The sequence below is a fragment of the Coloeus monedula genome, assembly GCF_965178545.1.
Source record: "Coloeus monedula genome assembly, chromosome: 4".
NCBI lineage: Eukaryota > Metazoa > Chordata > Aves > Passeriformes > Corvidae > Coloeus > Coloeus monedula.
This window is the reverse complement of record NC_138784.1, coordinates 22220368-22244947: the sequence shown is the minus strand read 5'-3', so window position 1 is coordinate 22244947 and position 24580 is coordinate 22220368. Positions and strand designations below refer to the sequence as shown.

The following is a 24580-nucleotide window of genomic DNA, read 5'->3' as shown; positions in this document are numbered from 1 at the left end:
TGACATCTAAGATTTTTTTAAGGTCTGCAGCTTGTAGAAGTTCTTGTATTTAAGTAAATTTAAACAGCACCTATTTAATTTCAAGAACTTTATTTGGGTGTGAAAATCCCTCATATATCTTGCACAACTGTACAAATAACACTTATGTCCATTTTAGGCATAAACACGGTTATTGTCACACTGGGTGCTATCAAAGATTTTATTTACAAAACAATTACTAAAATGCCTGTTGTCATATTTCCATTTATTTATTTCTTACCCATAGGGTAATAGGTCCACCATAATTGTTTGGTGTGTTTTATAATACAGAAGGAAAAGCTATGTTAATAAAAACTAACAAAAACTCACAAATAGCTACAAATCTGACAGAAAATGTCTAAGAAAAATTCTCCCCAAAATACAATACATTTTTCCACACATACACAGTACAGAATAACTTCAAAGGCACAGCTTTGAATTTTGCTTTTGCAGACGTATGGAGAATTATCACCATGTGAAGGAATTGAGAGAACAGTTTCATACCTGTCAATAGATAATTAAGTGAATAATCATGTTTGCATTGTCATTTTCTTTATATAATTGCTTCATATCATCATCATATTTAACATATGTGGCTCTGAATCCAAAATCTTCCCAGTCCCCAAGTCCCTTCTTACCTTGTCATTACTGACCAGAGAAGTTAGATTTTTCCAGATTGTGCAAACTCAACACAAATACATATATAATAAGAACAATAGTCAACTTAAGGCAGTGTATAATTCAATGCTACATGTCTTTTCTTCTCTTTTGTAAAGATCAAACTTAGTGGATCGACAGAAAGGTGCATCAATATACAAAGTTAGATGTAAACTGAAACCTACAACACGTGTCTTTTTAAGGAACCAGATAGAGGAGTTGATATGAATAAGTGATGACTTGGCAGAATGGTTTCTAAGGAATGCATTAAGAGCTTAAAAGAACAGATGATGGGGTTTTGCTGAGGGTGAATTTCCTGTCTTTAAATCAAATTATAAATAGGTCCTGTTCCAGTACTTTTTTTTGTAAGACTCATTAACATTTGTCAATAAGAAAGGGGGCAAAAATGGCTCACTTAAATTGAGAGCACACAGGGTTAACCCAGAATTAAAAAAGGCACAGATAGGCCCAAAAGTGGTCTAGAACAGCACAAAAGTATTTTTCGGCTACAGGAACATTCAGTCATGCTGGTCTGCAATCTGCCCACGTTAGGAACTACATTACTGCCCAGGATCTCTTCCATTTTCACCTCCCTTGAAGAATGTTCATGAAAAGTCCCACACAGCATGAAGTTTTTCTAACTCTTGTACGTGTGTGGGCTTAGCTGATACCAGTCATCCTCATTTAGCCCAGCCTGTGGTGGCTTCCCCATTGATGTAGGCAAAGCCAGGAAAGTGTTGCATGTGCTCGTACTCAGAATTCCTGCGTGTTGTCAAGGGCGTGTACATGTCACTGGAATTCCCATATCTCGTGGAGTGCATGGATGAGCTCGTGTAGCAGGAGTTGGCAGCTGGGACCTCTGGCCAGCGTGGAGTCACTGGTGTGGGATGCAGCCTGGGAGTGCTGCTCATCAAACAGGGCTCCATTCTTGATGTTGGGCCATTGAAAGGGTACTAAAATTAAAAAAAAAAAAGAATCATTTGCCACATACTGCATTTTAAAATAAGGCTGGTGGTGTCACAATTCTGTGTTTAACAAAGCCAAAATCATGAGTGTTAGCAGCTATCCAACAACAAGGTATCACACTGAAGGTAGAATACCAGATAACCAGTGTCTGCTGTAAACCAAAGTTTCAGTGAGTCTCACAAAACAGTCACTGATTTTAAATACTGAATTAATTTATCAAGATGTACCTGGGAGCAGAAAAATAGATTGAATTAATTTAATTTTTTTTCTCCCACTTTCACTCAAAAACTTGCTATTTACTGAAAATCAGAATATAAAATGCCCCCCACTTGTCCTCACTCAAGGGAGTTTTGAGGGAGGAGAGCAAAAGAATCTTTATTTCTGGGATGGTGCCTTCCCTTTAAAGTGTTCACAAGACATCCTTACAGTTTCTGCAGGAAAACAGTATGGTCTGGCTCCAGAGCCAGCAGATAATTGGACGATTTATGGAAAGAGGCAGCAGGAGAAGAATCTCTGTATTCCCCAGCTGTTCACAGTGACACTTGGAAGCAGAAATAAAAAGTTTGACAAATGGCTTCCACTAAGGAAGGACAGGACAGGAAGGAAAACAGAACAGCTTTTGCCCTCTATAGCCACAGACTGCCCAGCAACAGAAAGAAAATTGTGCTTACAAGTGCTTGCTTAGCATGAATTTATTTATGTATTGCCTGTCCTGCAGGAGCAGATCATCTGTGTGCTGTGTCTGAGGAACGGCTCTCCCTGTGTTGTCCCCCTGTTATCTATCTGCATCACAAAGAGGGTTAGGATCCCTGTTCCCCTTGGCCAGCCTTGTATCTTCAGAGCTTCAACGTTTTACATCTTTATACCTTTTCTGCAAAAAGTGTCACATTTAAAATTTCGATATCTTAGGTTGACACTGTGGTATTTCTTTAACTAGAAAGCTGTCACCAAAGCAAGACTATCACCACTTCTGACACTTACAAACCTTGCAAGTTGCATGCCAAAGCTTTCTATGGCCGTAAAACCCCTTCCCTCTATTTTGGAGGGTTATGGAGAGAAAAGCTGGAGTAGGTGTTCCTAGGAGGGAGGGAGCAGAGACTCCCAAGGGGTCTCATTACATTACTCCACTGTGGATGGGCCCGGGGTTAATCAGTTGCATAAGCGACTCTTACATAAGCCCAAGGCAATTACAGCAGTGTCTCCATGAGGAGTCTGTGCTGTCTCTCTTCCTACCACAGCCAGGAAGGCAGCTCAGCCTTGGCAAATGTATTTGAACAATTCACAAGCCTCAGGCAGCTCAGGGCCACACACTGGCCACTCCCAATTAGAGAGGAGAAAAAGAAGACTCTTTTTGACCAACATACTGTAGTTAGTGATTTAGTGTATTCCTGCATGTCCTGGGGAGGCAGGCCAGTAGGTAGATGAAAGGGAAAACATCAAAGGTGTTACCTAGCCTGTATACTTCCCATCACCACAGAGGCTGGATCTACCTGGGCCATCGCAGCTGCTGATGTTTAACACCTGAAACAGGGTGTTAAACTGCAGCACCACCCTGGAACATCAACACTTCAACACTGGTACTGCTAATCCAGCTGCCAGAATAAGCTGTCCTGGCAACACTGACAGCAGGTCTATACAACACCATCTAAATTTCCATCTTCACCTCCGAGAAAGGTTTCTTAGTAGGAAAGTTCAGCAGAGCTTACCTAATGAGTGTAAAAAGCCCTATATTCCTTTGAAGGAGAAGCAAGTTTTCAGACTTGTTGGCTCTCCAAAAGCTTTCATTGAAGATGAGAACTTCCAGTGACCAGCAACAATAAAACTCAAGCTTTGAAACAGTGTGTGGCCCAAGCTAAGAAGTTTCTTCTTTGTCTTCAGCAGCATTTTACTTGATACAAATTACTGTAGTCTTTGCCTTTGTTACCCATTGGTCTATACTTGAAGTCACTGTAGATTTGTGTATTAAAGAGTGTACTTACAACAGGGTTAACCTAGATTTCTGCCATAATACACCAGTGATTCTCTCCTGTCTTCTTCCCAGTGAGAGAATTGATCTATTCTGTTGTTGACCATAACAGAAGCCTTTGCCATCCTGACTCAGTGCAATTTTCCTTTGAGGTTCTGAAGCAAAGGTTGTGACTTGCAACAGGAGAATTATTTGCTTTCCTATCCCTTACAAATGCCAAGAGAAATCCCTGTCTTCTGCCAGGATAATTTGCCATCTGAAAATCTGTAGACTGCAAAAAAGTTCACCTATGATCAAGAAGAAGAAAATGAACTCTGGGAATATTGTGGTGGGTCTCCTTGTTGTACACAGCATTATGTGGGAAAGCTACATTATGACTTTTGGTTGTTTGGAACCACAAACCCTGTGCCACTGAGCAAACAAAATCTTGGCTCCCAGATTGAACTTTGGGATGCACTGAAAAAGAAAGATACTCCTCCTCCAATGTGCAGCCCAGAGGCCATGCTTAGGCTTACTAAGAAGGCAGGGGAATGGCTGTGCATGAGGGGACAGGATACAGTGTGCTGCTTTTCCTTTTCATCAAGCACACCCAATGCAGCTGTGTTTTTGAATGTGTCATGAATGTAAAAAGAATAATTGCTTGAAAATAACATGGACTCTAAATATCCAGTATTTTACAATAAATTCTGTTATGACTGAATGCAAGATGGAAAGTTTTGTAATGGTAGGTCAGCTAATCGCAAATGACTCAGTGGCTTCTTTTTCCCTACAGTGAAGAGACTATTGAAAGACAATATTTTTAAAGTACTCATTGGCCCCTGCCTGACTATTAACTCACCCAATGAAGCATCTATTCAGCCTTGTTGGAGTGTCCAAAGCAGAGCCATCTGGGCGGATGCCTGCCCATGCTGCCTGAATCACCTTTCACACTCTACATCCGGTTTAATGAAGAGTGCTTAAGCTGAACTCAAAACACTGGGGCCTAGTGATCTTTGCCAGATATAAAAGCGACATTTGTTGGAGGACTCTTGACAGGAAATTACCATTTTCTGGGTTGACTCACACTTGTTACTACTGCTGCCATTAGACCTAAACAAGAAGCCCTTTAAGCCTGTGAGACTTTGAGCAGATTATTTTTAAGGCCTTGCCCAAAAAAGTAAAATCAATTCAATTTCTTTTAGTATTATTTTACAAAATACAACATTAAATATGTCTTCCCATGAAGCAAAGGCTGAGCTTCTGCAGTGCAAGGATGGAGAGTTATCTCTTTATCCTTATTCTCAACTCACCAACCAATTATACATGGAAGTGAAAGGTTTCAGTGTCCAAACAGCAAAATGTTTTCCTTATGAACGTGGCTCTGACTTTACATTGTATTAGCTCCCACTTTTGCTGAATGCTGTAAATTATTTTTGCATGTTAGCCACTACTTCAGGACTTGCAAATAACACATACCAGTAACTACTGAATTGTGGAGAGCTGGCTATAAACTAATTTCACAAAAATATGCTTAAATCTTATAAAATGACAGAATTGAAACTACTGATTAATTGCATCTGTATAACCCTTAATCTGACCCTTTTCTCCACAAATTGAACCTTATTGAATCTGTTAATTAGGCTGAGTGAAACTTTGAAGTCCATCTAAGCGATTTTGGTACTTTTGGGAGTGGCATTTGGAGCCTCTGGAAAATGCTATTTGTAATTATTTCAAAAGAAGTTAAGACATCTGTTTCCTGTTGCATTCAATACATAATTACTCCAATTACATGCTAACAGTCTCAAGGCCGTTGTGAAGCCATACAGTTGGGAACAATGACTCTTGCTGCATGGGTGGGATTTGGGCAGTATTTTTGTCTTTCTGTCATTACCAGCTGTTTGATGACAGAGTGGTTATTGGGGAGGGTGCATTACTCTTACTGCATTGGTACAGTCATGAGTTTATAATGTGTATGTGCTGGAAGACTAAGAACTTTTCCCCTTCTCTTTTTTTTCCAAAGTAGATGGGCCAGAATAACATGAATGGACACTAAAGCATGGGCTCTGTCTGAGAGAGGATTTCACAAAAACAGTTACTACTGTCTTCAGTAAATCCTGCTGCTGAGGCACATGAAGGGAAGACACAGTTTAGTAGAAGCATGGCATGCAATATTTTACAGAAAAACTGAGTAGTGCTGCGTGCTGCACCCCTGAGAAATTATGTGAGACCAGTGCAGTCCCCAGAGCAGTTTATGAAAGTCAGGGTACAAACATTGTTTGAAGTTCCTTTAACTATGGCCCAAATGCAGTGCTGTGGGCCTCTGAGAGGTGCAGACCTGATCTACTGCTTAACAGCAGACTGTACTACTGCAGCATTTTCCAGACTGATTTCTTCTGTCCAGGCCATGGAAGTAAACTACGATCTTCATAAATGCAGCTTAAAGGCAGCAAAAAATAAATAAATGGATAGGTTCATTCTTGTCTTTAAGGTAGGAGCTGCGTGGTACAAAAGGAGAAACATTGCTGTGCTGCTTCTATGGCTGTCACCTGAGATTGACTGTTTGGAGATGGTTGTTCCATTTTGGAAGTGGCAAAGGAGAAAAGGTAAAATGAGGCTGTGTTTAGTGTGGCATCTAGAAGTGATTCCCACATCAAGGTGACTGATCTGGCAGGTTCTTGACTGAGTCCCTCCTATCTGCTCTGAGATCAGGTTTGCACAGAAAGGCTGGAGGGGAGCTCCAGCTCCATCAGGTTCCCTGCTCAGGACAACTGAGAGAACAGGACATTCACAGCCTCCCCAGACTATGCCTGCCCTGCAGTCCTTGAATAACTCCTGTGCACAAAGCAGCTGTCACAACAGAAACTAAAGAGATGCTAACACTCAGCTCCAGAGGAGAGATGACAGGGAGGAGGTGAGGATGGAATGATGCAGATCTATGATGTCTTAAATGGTCAGAGTAGATAAATGGGAATTCATGAATATTCCCTATTCTCATCATTCAAAAAACCCTAGGGCACCCAGTGCAATTATGAGATAACAGACTTAAAATCAGCAAGAGAATGAGTGTTTCATGCAACCCCTGGCAAAGTCTGTATGTACAAAAAAGCTCAAAGACAGAGAGTGGTTTGCTACAAAAGACATCATTCCAGCTGCTGCTTCCTACTCAGGATATCTCTAGGTTAGCTCTTGCCAGAGGCATGATAGTTATGCTGGTGAAAGGACCACCTTCTACTTACCCTACTTCTAAGACTTTTCCTCCACACATCTGTTTCTGGTCACTGCTAGAGATAAGACCTGGATAACTGAACCTACAGTGTGACTCACTACAGCTACACATTAGGGTGCTTACCCTTAATGATGTGCATCTTCATATGTTACCAGATATGTTAAAATGTGTACTGCTGCGCATTTCTCTAATTATTCTTCCTACTAAAAGTGTCAGCCTTGAAATTTACAAAGAAAAATTACTGCAGCATGAATTAGTTTGTGTTTAAGGAAAAGGTAGAACTACATGAATTGAAATACTTTTGGATAGCCTGAAAGAGGATTAAGACCTGTCCAGCCAGGGTGAACGTTGCTGTAAGATAAGATCTGTTGCACAGATAAAAAGCTGTGCTCAGAAGCCAGTCAAGCCTCCCCTGTGGAGGTGAATTAGGTGTGACTTAGTGAAGGGGTTACCTTTGAAGGAGGTAACTCTCTGCTAAACTCAACACAGGATGATGAGACCTCTCAGAGGCTTTTAGACAGCGTTGTCTATTTCCTACCCTGGCATCTGGAACCTAAAACTGCAGAAGCAGAGAACTGATGAAATAAAGTGAAAGTACAGACGTGTTTATATACACACACACTAAACAGTCCTCTTCTATATGATGGTGGAGTAGCATCAGAGTATTGTGTGCACTCCTGCCCTATGGCTTAGAGGATTAGGTAGTAACAGATCAACCAGTAGATCATTTTTCATTTGTCTGCCAGGCTCCTGGCCAGTAAGCCAAGACAAGAAATGAGCAATCAGGCCTGGAATTACAAGTAAGGACCTGTTCTGAGGATTATTCACAGATGGTGAGGGAAGAAGGAAAAATTAGGGTTAAGATTAAGGTTTGAACAGACTGTTCCTGTCATCCAAAAGAGTTGTAGCCATCAGTGGGAATTAGCCTATACTGCCAAGACCCCCACCTGCACTTTTCGAGAGCTGTTACAAAATACTTAATAGTAAATAGTAAAATAGTAGATAGTATAACATCTATGTCTGTGTGACTTCTTCCTCAGCACAGTCTCACTCTAAAATTCCAATGACAAAATCAAAACTCTTAAACCTGGAGTGTGTCACTCTCTTCCACAGAAAGAGGTTGGACATGAAGTTCTTCAAGACCAAAATAGTTATTTATAGCTGCAGCTTAAACCTCACCTCAACTACATGTCACCTGTTTTGGCTCAGACCCTTGTCTAGGACAAGGGCTCTCCCTGAATCCATTTTTGTAGAGGAGAATTTACCACACACACAGAGCATTTTTTTCTTAGGAGTTAATCCCTAGACACTATCCTAAAGAGCATGGTGGAATAGTTGCTAAAGTTGAGCCAAAGTTCTATATTTGGCCAGAATGTAGATTATAACAAAGAGTTCTTTTGAACATTATGGTCAATGCCTCCTCTTCTCAGCTGATTATACTCCCACAGCTCTGCACATTGCAGCTCCTTTTGTTTCAGTATAGTGGCAGCTGTTGATATATTCATTGTAAACTTGGCTTCCTGTGTTTTGTTTTGCGACATCATGAGTCCTACTGCAATTCCTTCCAATGTGTTCCCTTCACAAAGACCACTAGAAAAAGATCAGTTCCTAACATCTCAGGGACATCTTATGAACTTTTTTTTTTTGTTAAAAGTAGCTAAGAAAGGACTTATTATCAGGGCAGGAATTTTACCGATGCTAACTTAGCTTTAAAAAGACTGTCAGCAAATTCTGTATCAAACTGTCAAAGGCTTTTAGATAATTCTTCAAAAGTAAGGTTCCAGTTTGTAGCTCCTCTCAGTACAGAACAAGCACATTGATAGGGTTTTGTTGGCTGTGTCCTGCTGTGCAGTTTCATCTCAGTTTATAAGCAGCATGAGAAAGAACATTCTACATAGAAATTGAAATAATTTTCCTTCAAAGTGTGATCATTAAAGCGTAGCTGTTCTTCATATGTGTTCAGGACAGTTCAAAGACTAGCAAGAGAGGAAAAAATGATCTGACATCTGCACCTGTAGAGACAGCCTACTACAGTATGAAAAATACTTGCCTGAGTTCGATGTTTGCTACTGTTTGTATATGACATGTTAATCAGGACATGAGTAAACTAAAAATGTGTTGATCTTGATTTGCTTTACTTGTTTCTTGAGATAACAGGGTAAGACCCATACTGAAAAATGGAGGAAAACAAACTTGTCCAAGGACACTGCACTTAAATGTTCACTCACTTTCCTACTGAAGATACAGCAGCTGCAAAAGCCCTCTGACAAACCTGGATACCTCATGTAGTCTGACAGACCAGGTGCTACACAAATGGGTGAGAAGTTGTAGCTTGTCCTTTCCATAAGATAGGGAGCCATTGTTGAGCTGCTCCAAATGAGCATATTGGGTTTGTACAGATCTCAAAAAGCTTCAAGGAGATCAATACCATTATTCTTATCTTACAGCTAGGGAAAATGAAGCATAAAAAGGAGAAATGACTCCTTTAAGATCATGTGTCAGACTGATGCCAAAGACCAGAATGAGAAGCAGCTTTTGTGTGCTCTGTTTCAAAGCACTACCAAATTCACATCTTTGCATCCAGTATGGAACTGTTGCAGTCCAGCGATGATAGTTAAGCATGGCAGTCCCTGATATACTTTTATAAATTGTATAAATATTTTAATAAATTTTATAAATTTATAAAATAAAAAAATTATAAATGTATTTATTAAAATAAATAATTTATATAAATTATTTGTTTTAATAAAGAAATAATTTATTTATTTTTATAAATAAAGTGTAAGTGGTGCCACATGGGTGGAATATCCCAATGCCATCACCTCCTCCCTGTATCTGCCCTTTGCTAATCTTCCAGGAGAGAGCCCAGAGAGCAGCTGCCTACACTGAGGAAGCACCAGCTGCATGAGGCACTAAAGCCCTCCGACAGTGGCACTGCTCTGGAACTCTTGCCAGATCTGATCTTCACATTCAATCTGGGCTGGCTCCTACTGGCTCAGTTTCGTGAGGTGGAAGAGTTACTGATATAATTTCACAGCACTGTAGTAGGAGAGTATAGGATACAGATTAAACAGCCTCTGCAATGTTGTCCTGAAATTATTCAAACTATATGCAGAACTGACTGTTTTGGCAATTTCCTAAACAGGGGTATCCTCAAAAGCAGAGACCCCAGAAGAATTCACTATGGCCTCTGCATATTCAGCTGTATGAAAACACTTTTGTTTCTTCTTGGGGATCTCTTCCTGCTCCCAACACCTAAGAATCATACAACTAGTTATATTCGTTTTTGCTTTAGCTACTCCTTAAAACAGAAACACTTTCCATGATCCAGACTGCTGGATTTTAGAGTTAATATTTTGTATTCACAATCTAAAGCTACATCTGATCTCCAGCAAAATGAAAAGATACCTAGGTAATATTAGAAGGTGAAAAAAATTAGGAGCCATCAATATCTAGACAGATTATTGATTCAGACAGCTAATATGCTGATAAATTTACAAAGTAAATTTATTTTAAATGTTATAACAACCATCATCAAGTAATAAAAGCAAATTACCTGTGAAGAGCTTCTGTGGTAAGCTGAGTAGTGAAGTGGTCCAGAAATAGCAGTATCATGTGGTAAGGATGGATACTGACTCTGCATTGGATGGGGATGCTGGTTGCTATAGCTACCATAGTTGTAACTTCCTGTGTATCTAAAATACATCAAAAACCACTTTTAGTATGAACAATGATTTATTCCCACTAATCATTCCGTGACTTCTATGAAACATACCATTGTTTTGGAGGGGTTTTTCTAATAGGAGGATGATACTTTAAATCTTTTTCAAAAAGGTATTTTTCAGCTCAGATGGGAAGCAGATGCCACTAGTGAAAGTGTGTGTCCAGCACAACAGCAAATAGAGAGACCCAGCCTGTTTCTGTGACTAATTTGAACTGCAGACTCAGCTCCACACTTTCTGAGGAGAAAGTGTCTTTCCCTTCTATTGTTATCTAATGCCATGTTCCCAGTAAACTGCTATCCAAGCTGAGGAAGTATAGTAAGCCCTGACTTGAAGAACTACGATGAGTTCAGCTATCTCCTTGTACTGCAGTCAGATGTTCCTTTTTTGGGAGGGAGAGAAGTGAATTAGTTTGAATCTGAAGCATACAATGTTCAGCTTTAGCACAGTCAACTCAGTAAGAGAGTGGGATGTGAGATTGGAGAACCTGTCCACTTTCTTTTTGATTCCCAGCCCCCTGTCTAGGGACATCCAGGGGCAAAGGAGGGAGCAGTTTCCTTAGCTATTGAGTCAGTGTTTGTTGGCCACCATTGTTTGGACCATTCGCTAGCAGAAGATGCATGGACACTTTCTGCAATCTCCCCATCTTTGTGAACATGTGAACATCTGATCTTTGTTGTCTTTCAGAAAAGTTGATTCACCTAGAATCAAATGTTTCCTCAAATCACCATAATCCATCTAACACCAGAGGCAAGGGATTTCTGCAGGAACAATAAATTCTCACATATATACACACACATATCTAACACAGACACTGACTTACTGTGGTCTGTTCCAAGTCTTGAATACTCTTAGCTCCCAAACCTCTGTGCTGCTCTATTTCTGCCTCCACCAAACAGTCATATTTCTGGATAAGAGAAATGTTCCCTTTCTCCTTATCCAGGTTTTCCCAGTAAGGGCTTAGCAGTGACATTCAAACAGGTATCTAAACCTAATCACATCCAAGATGGAAGAAGATGCAGGGTTCAAAATAATCTACTGATACCCTTCCAAACAGCTGAGAGTCTTTCACACTGGAAAAGCACTCCTGCAAAGTTAATGAGTTTGCAACAAGACTGAGGGACACAGTAAAACCTTTTGAAACTCTTGCATCATGGCAGCAAACGGGCATTTGCTAATCTTACTGTATTATCTGTTCGTTCTCCATTGATTAGTTTATGATTTTTTTTTTCATTATGGATATCTATGAGTTATGCACTGAATCAAATGAGGATGGCACAGAAGAAGTGCTGCTTAATGAAAACAGCACTGAGAGCTTCAGTGTCTGAAGATTTTCCAGATCAAATAATGTTACATAAATTTATACCTGTAATTATTTAAATTGAGAGCCTTGGGCAGATTTTGGTGATGGAAAATATTAGGATGTTATGGTGATAATGTGTCTGTATCTTCAAACTGTGGACATTTTTTAATCTGCAGGTTAACAGTAGTCATTGAATCACTGAGGCTGGAAGGGACCTGTGGAGTTTATCTAGTCTAACCCCCCTGTTCAAAGCAGGGTCTACTAGAGCAGCCTGCCCAGGATCGTGTCCAGATGGAGTCTGTACATTAGCAAGGATGGAGATTCCACAGCCTTTCTGGGCAACCTGCTCCAGTGTTTGATCACATTTACAATAAAACAAGTTTTGTGTTTATTTATGCTTAAGCAGAATTTCTTGTACTTCTATTTGTGCTTGTCCTGTCATTAAATACCACTGAAAAGAACCTGTCTCTGTCTTCTTATCACCCCTGAACCCTCTCTGCCCAATGCCCAATAACCTCAGCTCTCTCAGCCTCTCTTGGTATGACAGATAGTCCAGTCCCACAGTCATCATCAAAGTGGCCCTTTTCTGGTCTTACTCCAGTATCCCTGGGTCTGTCTGGTGCTGGGGAGCACAGGATTGGATCCAGATGTGGTCTCAGCAGTGCTGAGCAAAAGAGAAGGATCCCTTCTCCTGAGACATGGTATAGTAGGGTTGTTCTCTAGGCACATTTAGCTTTTTAAAACATGGCACAGGAAAACAGGAATCAGAGAAGAAATCTACTGAAGCCTTCTCTTTTAGAAAATATCCTCCAGGCCTACTGTGGTTTTGAATAGAATTAAATGAGATTATAAAACTAAGACTTAATATAATTATACAATAGCAACAACAGCCAAAGAATTATGATACCAGCATCTTTGCAATACAGACTTAACTGTATCAAGAAACAGCTTTTAATGTATTTCAAAAAACCATCTAAGCAGAAGTTCATCCAAAACCCACCAAAAATACATAACCCCCACTTCCCCCAAGCCACTGAGAAGCGCCTTACCCGTGTTCTTCTCTGTGGGGATAAACAGGTATGCGGTGTGTGACAGATGAGGAAGGCACGTGTGGACTCCTCATGCAGGGCAGCTGTTGGGAATTCTCTGCAGGCGACCCAGCAGCTGTTGTCACGGTGTAGGTGAGTGACCAGGTGTAGGATTGCATAGCCCCTGCAGGCAGAGAGGAGCCAAAGGAACACAATTAACACGGGCTGCCATCCACAGAGGTGCCATGCCTTGAGACAATTACAGGAAAACAACCAAACAGGCAATGGCCATGGAAAGTGCACTGACAAAAGTGAACAAACCGGTCATATCTGAGGCATAAATATAAACATACGTAGATCATTTGGAGCGCACGAGGATCCAGAAGAATGAAACATATCTGGAATGGCTCACACTGTGGACTTCCAGTGTGGTGTTGAAATAATTTTGCAGAATAAAACAAAACCCTGGAATAGGACTTAGAAATGGAAGAACACCAGTGCTAAGATTTCTCAGGCATGATGCACCAAACCCTGAGGACTCTCTCACATGGAGAGGGCTGCTGGTCTGCTCAGCTCTGAGGCCTGGACTGAGGCAGGAGGTAAGATCAGAACAATGAAGGATTAGAAAAAGATGGGTGTTATGCAAATAAATCTCTTGAATCCTTTTGCAGTTTGTACCTGTTCCACCCAACTAGGTACCAGCCCTTGTAGTGGCAGCACTACAAAGATCCCCAAATTATAACAAGTAGATAGATAGAAATAGCCAGGTCATTTCCTTCCTGCAAATAATGTTTCTTTCTGTTTTTTTTTTTAGTGGCAGCAGAGACTGGACTTAATTTATTTTTGTCATGTAGAGCGTTTGTGGGAACAGCAAAGCAAAGAAGTGGGTTTTCCATTTTGCTTAGAAGGTGCTGAGTTTTTTAATCATCCTGATCCCTTCCAGGCAGGAACTCCAGTTTCATGAGCCAGCTGCTGAGAAACCTTTGTCCTTTGCACACACCCCTTTCACTCAGGAGGCTGACAGATCCATTGTTCCAGTATAACATAGCTCTTGCTGGAGGTCATGACCATACTGGCTGAGATTACCCTGCAAATGAGGACCAGAACACTGAATTTAACCCAATGAGAACACTGGTTTGGGGGGCTCTGGGCACTCTTGACTCTTTTTCTTTAGCTAAAAGGAATTGCAGGAGGTGACTCAGTTTTTTTCAGTATGGATTCTAGGACTTCCTGTAGCATGAAAGGGCCTAATTCAGAGGGGAAACGATTGTACTCCCAGGTCTGTGTCCGCTCCATGGCTTTGGGAAATGAAAAGCCTATTTCAGATGTGCATAGTTTTCTTCAGGTGTGTGTGATTTTATCTGGCAAAATCAGGCTTTTTTTTTTTTTTAATGGGAAATTCTGGGACTGGATGAAGGTATTCTGAGCTTCACAAGGTAAGTGCAACTTGAAATACTTCAGCAGGGTGTGATTTGGTGCTCTTACAATAGAAATCCTTGGATGTGTTATGGCCAAGAGTATTTGTGATAGGTCTGTTTTCACATGCCTGCGTTTTCTGCCACTGACTCTTGAATTTTCTGTCTTCATCTCCTCCCAATGCAAAGGACCACTGAGGTTCTCAAGACCCCAAGAAGAAAAGCTACCCCATGTTGCCATGGACAAGTAAGCATTCATGGTTCCTTGAATTGAGGAAAATGTTTAAGGAAGCCTGCCTTTACTAAAAGATACAGTCTAGGTGGAAGGGACCAAAAGTACTTATGCAGTTACCAAATAGCTTCATTTGAAAACAAGAGAGTTTTGAAAATATCAACAACTTGTCTACAGAATATTTTAATGAAACATTTCAATTTCAAAAGGTCAACATATTTTCCCAGTGTTATCTTCCAAAAGAAAATTTGCAACTTTCTTTCAAAGCAGGCCCAAATGCAAAAGGCAAAAACAAAGAGAAAAGAAAGAAGAACAACAAAGAGGGTGAAAAACCCAAAATACTTATTTTTAGGTAATATTATTGTTTGGTGTTTTCTTCCCACTTTTTCTGTTCACCATAAAACAAAAGTTTTACTTTGATCTGATTTTTTTTTCCCCAACAAAATAATTGGCCCTTGAGCCAAAAAACTCATGACCTTCCCAGCTCCAAGGAGAAGCAGTAATAACAGAGCTAAAAGATCCTTTGCCTTTTAACAAAGATAGTGATTTGACTGGCCTCAGACATTGTGACAATCTCTTTTTCTGTTTTTGGAAAATAGTCGGGATCTTATCATAGTCTGAGGAAAATTAGTGAGTCCAGGAGAGCAAGTTGTTTCATGTGCTCCCTGTGGGAAGTCAAAGTTCTTGGATGAGAGATGCCAATCCTGGCATTCAAACCTAACTGGAAGCCACCTCAGTTCAACTTTAAAATAAATGGTTGGAGAGTAACAAACTTTGTGCTTGTGCAGATGTCACAGAAACAAATGTAGAAAGTAGATCTTGCACTCAAGAGCTGTGAGTATCTTTGTTTAATTCTCCTAACCAAGAAATGTCTGAGTACTACAGGATAGTACCTCACACAGCTGCTCAAGGGAACACCCCCCCTTCTTTTGCCAGTTATGGTTTAGAAACAAAAGTATGTTGGGCTTTACTCTGGATTTACAGAATGACAGAAAGCCATGCAAATGTTTTTTTTCAGAATGTTCTGGGGAACCTACAGTTGCCTCATCTCTTTTTACCTTTGTAGCAGGAATGCCATTATTTTCAGTGACCTAATTACAAAGACAGAGAGGAAGGGTGGGAGATGACAACAGATTTTCAGACTGTGTTTAAGTACATACCAGGTCAACCAGGATACTGTCAATATTGGGGTGGGTGGAAAAGGAGGAATGAGTTAAGTCTGAAAGGTTTTCATAGCCACCTCTTAATACCTGCCTAGGTCCCAGTCCTATATGATTAATTTCCTCAGCTGGTTGCAGAATTGAACTTCAAGAGATGAAGTCTCTTTTAGATATGACTGAACCCAACTGAACTGCTTTTTTTGAAATAAGCAAAAACAATAGTGATTGAGCAACAATTTGCTCTGCTTTGTGTTCTGAACATGCAGGGTTTGATTAAAATAGGGAAGTTCATTTATTATCACTTGTTTTTCTTTTCTCTTTAAAAAAAAAGTGATTTTGAGGATACTAACCAAGAGGCCATCTGACCTGTAGGGAAGCCAAATATAAATGGAACTGCTATTAGTCCAACAACAGCCCTGTTGTCATTGATGCCATCACGTACACCAGTGGAGAAAAACCCCAGAAGTTGCTTCAAGATGCTACATTTTATATCTGCTTTAGGCTGGAGCAAATGACCACCAAGACACAGTGGGACACTCCCAGCGCTGTGCATTATGTTTGACAGCGAGCAGTACTGTCACCCTCAAGCAGTCAGAAATCCAGAGTCAGACCTCCATTCTGTCCCCACAAAACAGACAGATCACTTCACCTATAAAGCTTTAGACAAACACAAGCCCTTCCATTTGAAGGCAAGGATTGCCTTTTAAAATTGAAACCTGTGAGTTTTGCACTCTGCAGCTATGAGAATTAAACTCTGGCTGTTGAACAAGAGCTGATGTTCTCAAATACTCGTATGGGTCCAGGAGCTGAAGCTTTAGGAAAAGAACCAAAATTTGTTCTATTTCTACACACAAATGTGGGAGGGCTAGATCTGTACCAGTACTCCCAGAACTTTAATACCAAGCCCAGACTTGGAAGAACAATGACTTTTAATGACCATGGCTGACCTGAAGACTTATTTCATGCATATATTTCTTAAAACTGAAGAGCAAACTCCACAGTTTACTAACATACTAGGAACTAGCAATTTAGAGTTCATTTTGTGTTGTCCAAAAACGATTGCATTGGCAACGAGTAATCAGAGCTTTAAGAGGGGCTTTAAGAGAGAACAGCATAGTCAGCCATATAGCTATCACTTTTATTACAATATTGTCGCAGCTTGAACAATCATTAATCTGGCCTTTGTGATTTAGAAAGGATGGAAACTAATTAGCCTTTTAACTGTCTAGTAACCTAACAAAAAGTTTTAAATAAAATGTTAGTGGTGCCATGACAGATGTTCTACTACAGAGTGTGATACATAGGATTTACCTTTCTTTTGCTCAGTATCATGTAATTGCAACAGTTTAATTTGCTGGTTTTGTACTGACTCCTGACTGAAGCTAAAAAGGTTAAAATGCAAGTTTAATAGTTAACTTTTATTGCTAATGTCACAAGCAAGAAAGAGTTAATGATGCCTTAAATTGGGGAACTGAGAGCTAACAGTGACCAATGGAACTAGTTCTCAAGATCTGCAAAGCATTTGTAGAATTTTACATTTACCTCATAAAAAGACACATAAGAAAATCAATGGTGTACTTCAAATACATCTTTCCAGAACAGAGGTTCCTGTTTCAAAATATTCTATGTAATGCCACAGATCTGTATGTAAACTAGTATGAGTATATGTAATACACCTTCAGCACTCCTATTTTAAAGTGTAGCAATTTCCTTTAGCTGAGACAGTTGTTATTTCATGTTGCTTTATGTGAATAAACACTGCATTCCATGGTGTAATGGTTCGCAAACTAAAAAAGCAAACTAAAACCAGTCCATCTACATGATGAACATGGGAAACAGAAGCATTTCTAATTGCTCAAATTAAGAAAAAAGAAATAGCCACATATTCATATTTAATTTTAACCAGAGCATTACTTGCATTGACAAATTTGGCTTGTGCAAGACAAAAATGGTTTTCACACTCTCAAAAGCGAGACTGCACCAAACCATAAGAGTAAAATCCAATTCAACCGAACAAAAGCTTTTAAAACAACTTAAAAATGAAAAGCTGAGAAGAAAGAACTAAAATAATCAGAAATAGCTTTCTTGCCGAAAAAGTTCTAGTATGGGAACAATTGTGGTCTTTCAGTACCTGAAGGGAAAGATGGAAAGGGACTTCTTACAAAGACATGCAGTGACAGGACAAGGGCGAATGGCTTTTGGTTAACTGTTTTATGACATTTAGAGTTACAGTATCTGCAGCCTAAACACAAGTCCCTCAAATCTCCATTCCTGTCAATGGTCCTGGAGAACACACAGTTCCCTTCTTTTCAGTCTTTTACTTCTGGGTACAGCCCTGCATCATACTTAGTTCTAGTTCTGGCATTACAACCATCCCACAATGCCTACAGGTCAAGTTCCAAGCAGCATCAATGTTTCAACAAGAGTCAAAGATCCTCACCACCTCCACTGTCACCTGAAATGAAGCTGCATGGTCACCTGCCCTGTCTAGGAATCATCTGTCTCTTGTCTACCTGTCCTGGTGGTAATAACTTCCTATTTCCCTCCTAAGTATTCTATTGCCTCCAACAGTGAAAAAGCTTAAGTTGTGATGTAGGGACAAATATTTTAAAATCTCTTTCCAACACAACATGCATTGTGCTTCCCTGTGGTGCCTTTGAAAACATGAAAAACATTTTTCAGAAAGATTTATTAGTTCTTTGGTCACTGCCAAATTCTCTAGTGTGGTAAATCACCACTTTATGGCATTCTTTCAAGAAGATTTTGTAACTTTTCTAGTACATCACAAAAGCGATAGTTTCCACATTCGGACTGTACATCCTATTCAGTGAGGAGCAGCAAAGCTGGAATTTCACTGCCTGAAATGCCTTCTGAAAGTCACTCACATTTCTGCCTTTCTTTCCATGAGCTAAGGGAACACTGTCTTTTGATCATACAGACAGACTGTCCTGCCCACATCCAAAAGGTAATGAGTTTTACTCTAGAGCACAGAAGATGTTGGCCATTTATGCAGCCCAAACGAGAAGCTGGTTTTATGCTTATTGTTTTCTATCAATCCTACACGCAAGTTTAAGCTGTCCCTGAAGTGCAGATTTTTTTTAATTTGTGGGCCCAGCAGAATACAACAGTATCAGTTGCCATAATAGAATATAATACTGAAAATAGGCTTCAAACATGTAATTCCTATCTCTAACATTGATAGATGAAAGTCATCAGCAATGTGTAAAACATTCCCAAGAGAAACTTGCACAGCTATTTAAACATATTTGGGTGTTAAATATGTCAAAAGATACCCATCTCCCACTTTACCAGCTAAGAATTCCTGAACCACCAGTGATTTGAGATTTTGCAAACCCCACTAAACCTAAAATACTTGGCACACTTCCTTCAGGGGTATAAAACATCCAAACATCAGATCTTTTTCCTGGTAGACTGCACATCACGTTTGGATACAGTGAGAACAGATTTTGGCTTGGGAAGACTTCTCATATCTTGCAAGCCAGCACATCGTGTTCTCAGGCTCAGTTTTAGGAGACCAAGTGCAAAAGCCACCTCCAAGCAGATTTATCTCTCAGAAGCCAACCTACCTGTAGTAGCTGTTATGCCACCATACTCTGGGGACTGGTTGCTGATGGGTGACGGGGCAGAGGGCACTTCCACGGAGGTGGCAGATTTAGCTGGGGAGAATGGCGCTGGGGAGGGAGTTGGAGCTGCTGGTTCACTCAGAATAATTTCTTCTCGTAATTCTGCTGCAGAATGAGAGAAAACCCATCAAACTTAGCTAAAGGTAGAGTCAAGGAACACCGAGAAACTAAAAAAAAAAAAAAAAAAAGAAATGCAAGCAGTTAAGCTCTGTAGAGTGTGTTTCGAGAAATACGTAGAAGGAACCACAAATCTTTGAAAGAAGTACTTCTGTAACATTCACCATTACAACCTTCAGCATACCTGCAGAAGACCTCTTAAAGGAAAGTGCTATTTTTCCTGTTGCATAGGCAGAAAACCGGTGCATGGACAGCTTAAGGGTTATACTCCTATAATGTAGTATTATATATCTAAAATTAGGAGTCCAGTCTGAGTTAGGCATTCCTACACCTTCTAGAGACATTGGAAAGAAACAGGAGTCTCCGGGACATTCCTGTGGCTTCTGGCCATGATCTTCTTTCTTTCTTTGTTGACTGAAAAAGGAGGATATTCTGGATAGTTTTAGCTGCCAAAGGTATGTGGAAAATATGCAAGAATAAGCAACTTATTTGTCAAAAACCCAAGAGGCTATGGCAGGGCAATGAATTAAATTCAAGTCTTTCACCACACAGAAGATAGTACCCTAATCACTGAATTGCTTTTCTTCCCATAAATCACAAATTTATGTGACAAATTAAGCCACAGCTAAAATGGAGAATGAAACTTTCCAAATGTGACGGAGATGTTTAATTTGCCAAAATTAGTGGGAGATGCAAGGAAGGAAGATCACTGAGGACCCCCTATTACAAGGCGTTGCCTGGAGTAGAAAAACTTAAGGCAATGCCCACTTGCTTCTGTTCTCCCAGGCAGCGTGGAGTGGAGCAGGACCAGAATCTTCTTCTGTACAGGCACTCAGGACATAAGTGTGCCAGAAAAAACAGCTTTGCCATTTGTCTTTTCTCCTGCTATCTCTTCCTCTTACTTAGACTGGTACAAATCTACTGATAGCAGTGAACTTATTAACACTGAGTCCACTGAAATTCAATGGTGGCTTAGAAAGATTAACTAAGTTAAAAGGTTCAGTACAAAAATTTCTCACTGAAACACCAAATGAGTGCTTAGGAATGGGGTTTCAGACATCCCGAATGACGTCGTGAAGCAGGCAGTTCTCTTTCAGAATGTATTAACCAGGCATGCCTCCCAAATGATTTATTTCACACCATGATAGAAGTGAAAACCACTTTGCTCCTGGATAAGCCTCAGCGGGTTAGATAAGGATAAAGATATGTCCTAACATAAAAAATAGAGAAGTCAATGGAATAAAACAACAAATAATGAATAAAAGAACAGACTCACCTGTGCTCCCTTCTCCCTTCATTGCCCTCATTAACTCATTAGCTTTCTCCTGACAATGGAGTGATTCTAGCAGGTACAATACGTAGTCATCGAACATCAAGTGAATAAGGTGAAAAGACCCTGGTAATAAAGTGAACAAACAAAAAAAGCCATTGACTGTCTCAATACACTCATTAAACCAATTATTACAGTACTCAACACAAACAGCACTAAGTAAGACTGCTGCCATGTGTATCTCTCTTACTCAAGGTAAGTGAGAAGAGAGGTCAAAGTAGAACCAGGGAGCAGCAAACTGTTCATTCCTGGATTTACACAGACTTCTATGACCAGTTGTGGTTTAGGGTGCAAGAAGACTACCTAGCTGAAAGCTGGAACTTGATGGATTCTTCTTCTCCTACATTAGCACTGAATGTCAGTTTTGACAATTGCACTACAGTAGAATTGTTTCCTATTGTCTAAAGGACGTATCATTTTCTGGAATCTCAAATTGGCTGCCTTAGTGACATCCTGGTATGAATTTTCTGAACTACCTCCACAGAAAGGAAGTGAGTTGCTTCCCATAATTTATATAATACATATCAGGGATGGTGAAGAAATGTTTGCCCTAGATCACAAAGCACAAGAAAAAAAGATATGTAAGAAGATACCACAGATGCATTTTGGGGGGCAAAGTAAGAGGAGCAAAGCATCAGAGCTGAAACATTGTACAATGCCCTCCTGAAAGGACTAACACCCATCTGCAGGGGAAGACTGACAAGTATCAAGGTGGAGTTTGTTCAATTTATGCAATAGGCTCCATGACACAAAGTACCTGTAATAGCTCCAGACAGGACTTTATCATACAATGGATTTGGTTTTTTAAAGCTCCTTTGTTCAATTAGACTTGCACAGAATATTTAACAAATGTTCATTTAAGTCACTAAGTAATTTTGACAAGGACAAGTACAGTGAGGTTAAAATAATAGCTCATCCAGCAGCTAGCTTAAATCAGTGAAAAGTCATCATCTGAGATAGAATCAACTACTGCCAGACAAAAAAACCCCAAAAATACCTCATGTGGAGGTATTCCTTTGGAAATTCCCTTACTGCATTTGAGGAAAAATACTTGAGGAGAAAAGATCAAAAAATACTTTCATGGGGAAAAGATCAAACAAGTTTCAAATTCAATTGAATTTCATAATGACTGGTTTCTTCACAGGAAAGTTAGGTTTATCTTGAGATACTGGCTTTTATCACAATGAAGAATAATTACCCCTACTCCAGCTCCTGTACTCGAACATGCTGCTGTAGGGCAGAAGTGGTTTGAAAGACCCAATATCCTTATTCAATCCTAGCTGGCAATTCAGCTTTCAGAGCGACTCTGAGCACATTCTTTTTCTTTGTGACTCCGATGGTCTCTGTGTTTCATTCTCTCACTCCACGCCTGCATGGTTTTGTCGTCACTGATATGAGCTGGGCACACACCCTGGGAGGTGAACATGTGCCCCTGTGCTCTTGGGCAAGGCAGCACAGAAACAGGATATACCTGACTGCAGCACCTTTGCTATGGGGAGGAAACTGGCTGGTGAACCTGAAGAATCCAGTTCTTCATTTGTTTCATGTGACCAAGCAGATCAAAATGGTAACAAGTTTCCCCAGCCTTTCAAGGATAAAAATTGGGGATCTTCACTTAATTACTGCAGAGAACTTTTTTTCAAAAACCTTTTGGGCTCAAAGTCTTGTTAAATAAAGTCCTATTTGGTTTAGAAGTGCAATAAAGACAGCAGATATGGCTGATCATCTTGTTACTGACATAGGATTTCCCCAATGGAAACCTAGATATTCAAGAATCTCCACAAAATGCTCACTCTTCTCCTGACTACAGTTTTTTCAGTGGGAAGTTTCTATTGTCTCTAGTGCAGTTACTACTGATAAGTATCTTCAAGGTAAGAAAAACAGGCTAAAATGCTGACAAACTTCATGTAGTGGTATAAAGCTCAGCATATTTACTATTTTCCATCAAACTCCTTACTCAGCCTTCATTAAAAAAAGGAAAGTTGCTTGTAGTTTCATAAAAATATTTGGAAGTGCAAACTCTAAACACTGTAATGCTTGCAAGCAAACAAGAACCCAAGATCTGCCATTTTAAAAAAGTCTTTGTTTTTGGGGGGGTCTAATGCCTAATTTTGAAGACTTGGGGTTGGCAATACTGAATGCAGCATTTAAAAACACTCCAGTGCCCTTGTCACTCTTTTGAATTTCTCTCTTCCTCTCCTATTATTTCTCCCACTGTGTATTTTTAAGCTCTGCACAGAGTTTTTGAGCCCAGAATTTGCGTGAAAGACACCAGACAAACAAGGCTTTGGTACTGAATGCAATGAATGCAATATTTTTATATTTTTAAATAAGTCAAATGAAATGTAAACTATAGAGTGAAACTGATATCAGGGCATGCATTTCAGCCTCACAGTGAATGGCTATTCAGCACAATGTACCATAATTTATTCTGTGTTTGCAAGCTACTGTTTCTCACATGAAACTGCTGGGCTCTTTCAAGCCTATCTTTAAGTACTGAAATGGATCCATTTGTAGCCCACAAATCATTCACTTCTTTAGGAAAAGGTAAGAAGACATTCAAGAGACTGTAGCTACAACGATAAATAGCATTTGGCTCTAATCTTCAGGGGTTAACAGAAATCATGGCAATGATTACCCAGCTGAGGCACAGCAAGTACCAGCATCTATTAGGAGATACAGCAATTACGTGTAAGTAGCAAAACAACAGTGAGATTTCCAGATCTGGAGAAAATCACGGAGTTTCTATTACTAATTAGTTACTTTATACACTGGGTGCATTACCCAAACATTGCCACCAACTGTGCCTTTGATATGCATAAGCAGGAAAGAGGGAGGCAGGGAGGGAGGCAGGCAGAGAGAAAAAGAGAGAGGGAGCAAGAGAGAGAGCAGCTTTTTTTTTTTTTCTGCCAGAGATTGTTTCAACCTGCCAATGTCGCCATGCTTAAAAGCTTTGTGGAATCAAATCTTTGTGCCAGTCACTCCAGTGCCAGGTATTACAACTTCCTGCAATCAGATTTTGGAATCATCTGTACATTTTTATTATGTTCTGTACATAATAAAAATCCTATCATCTAACACATTATGTCACTTTAAAAAAAAAAATTACACTGTGAGCATCTGAGTCTATATATTGTAGGAAGTGGAAAAAATAATTAAAAAATCAGTCCGCTGAAAAAGTTCCCAATGCAGTAAAAATGCAAAACTTTTATCTAAGTTGAGAACCAAAGTATATATGTGTAAATATTTAGAATAGTAAGTCAGTCTTTGTTTCTCTCCACAGAACTCAATACATACATAATTCTGAAAAGCTAGAAAGAACTGTGTAAATTAAGTGCAGAAGAGTTTCTGCAATCTAGCTCTGAGTTTTTTACATTCAGGGGTTATTTTTTTGGAACTTGCTCAACTCTAATTCACAAACAATATATCAAATGACCTTGCAGTGAAAGAGTAGCATCATTAATGTAGATTATGATGAATTTGTGTCCATGGCTAAATAACATTTGTGACACTTGGATAGGGATATCCCAGGCTTCTGCCTGATAGGATAAGGATATGGTTTTGATATTCAAAACTTCAGGGCTCCTCCTGCCTCCACTAGCATCGCACCTGAACAGGTTTGTGTTTTTTGCTGAAAACACAGATTGAAATTGTAATCACCTTGGGGATGGTCACTATCCTGATGTCTAATGATGACTCATTAATATCTGTTTGGAAAACTCTTTTACAATGGAAATGAAAGTAGCTTCAGATTAAAATATAAACATGTTATATAAATATATATTACATGAGATATAAATATATAAAACATATTATA

At 39.7% G+C, this 24580-nt stretch overlaps 1 protein-coding gene across 1 annotated transcript in view; it reads right to left on the bottom strand.

The window, feature by feature from the left end:
- Positions 1-1355: 1355 nt before the first annotated feature.
- Positions 1356-24580, bottom strand: part of RFX4 (regulatory factor X4) — a gene marked incomplete at both ends in the record, with an annotated part of 85915 nt that continues 62690 nt past the window's right edge. Inside the window, 5 exons of the mRNA XM_082280820.1 lie at positions 1356-1628; positions 10369-10507; positions 12887-13049; positions 19260-19421; positions 20710-20829. Of these exons, the coding sequence (XP_082136946.1) occupies positions 1356-1628; positions 10369-10507; positions 12887-13049; positions 19260-19421; positions 20710-20829 (857 nt within the window). The remainder of the gene's footprint in view (positions 1629-10368; positions 10508-12886; positions 13050-19259; positions 19422-20709; positions 20830-24580) is intronic.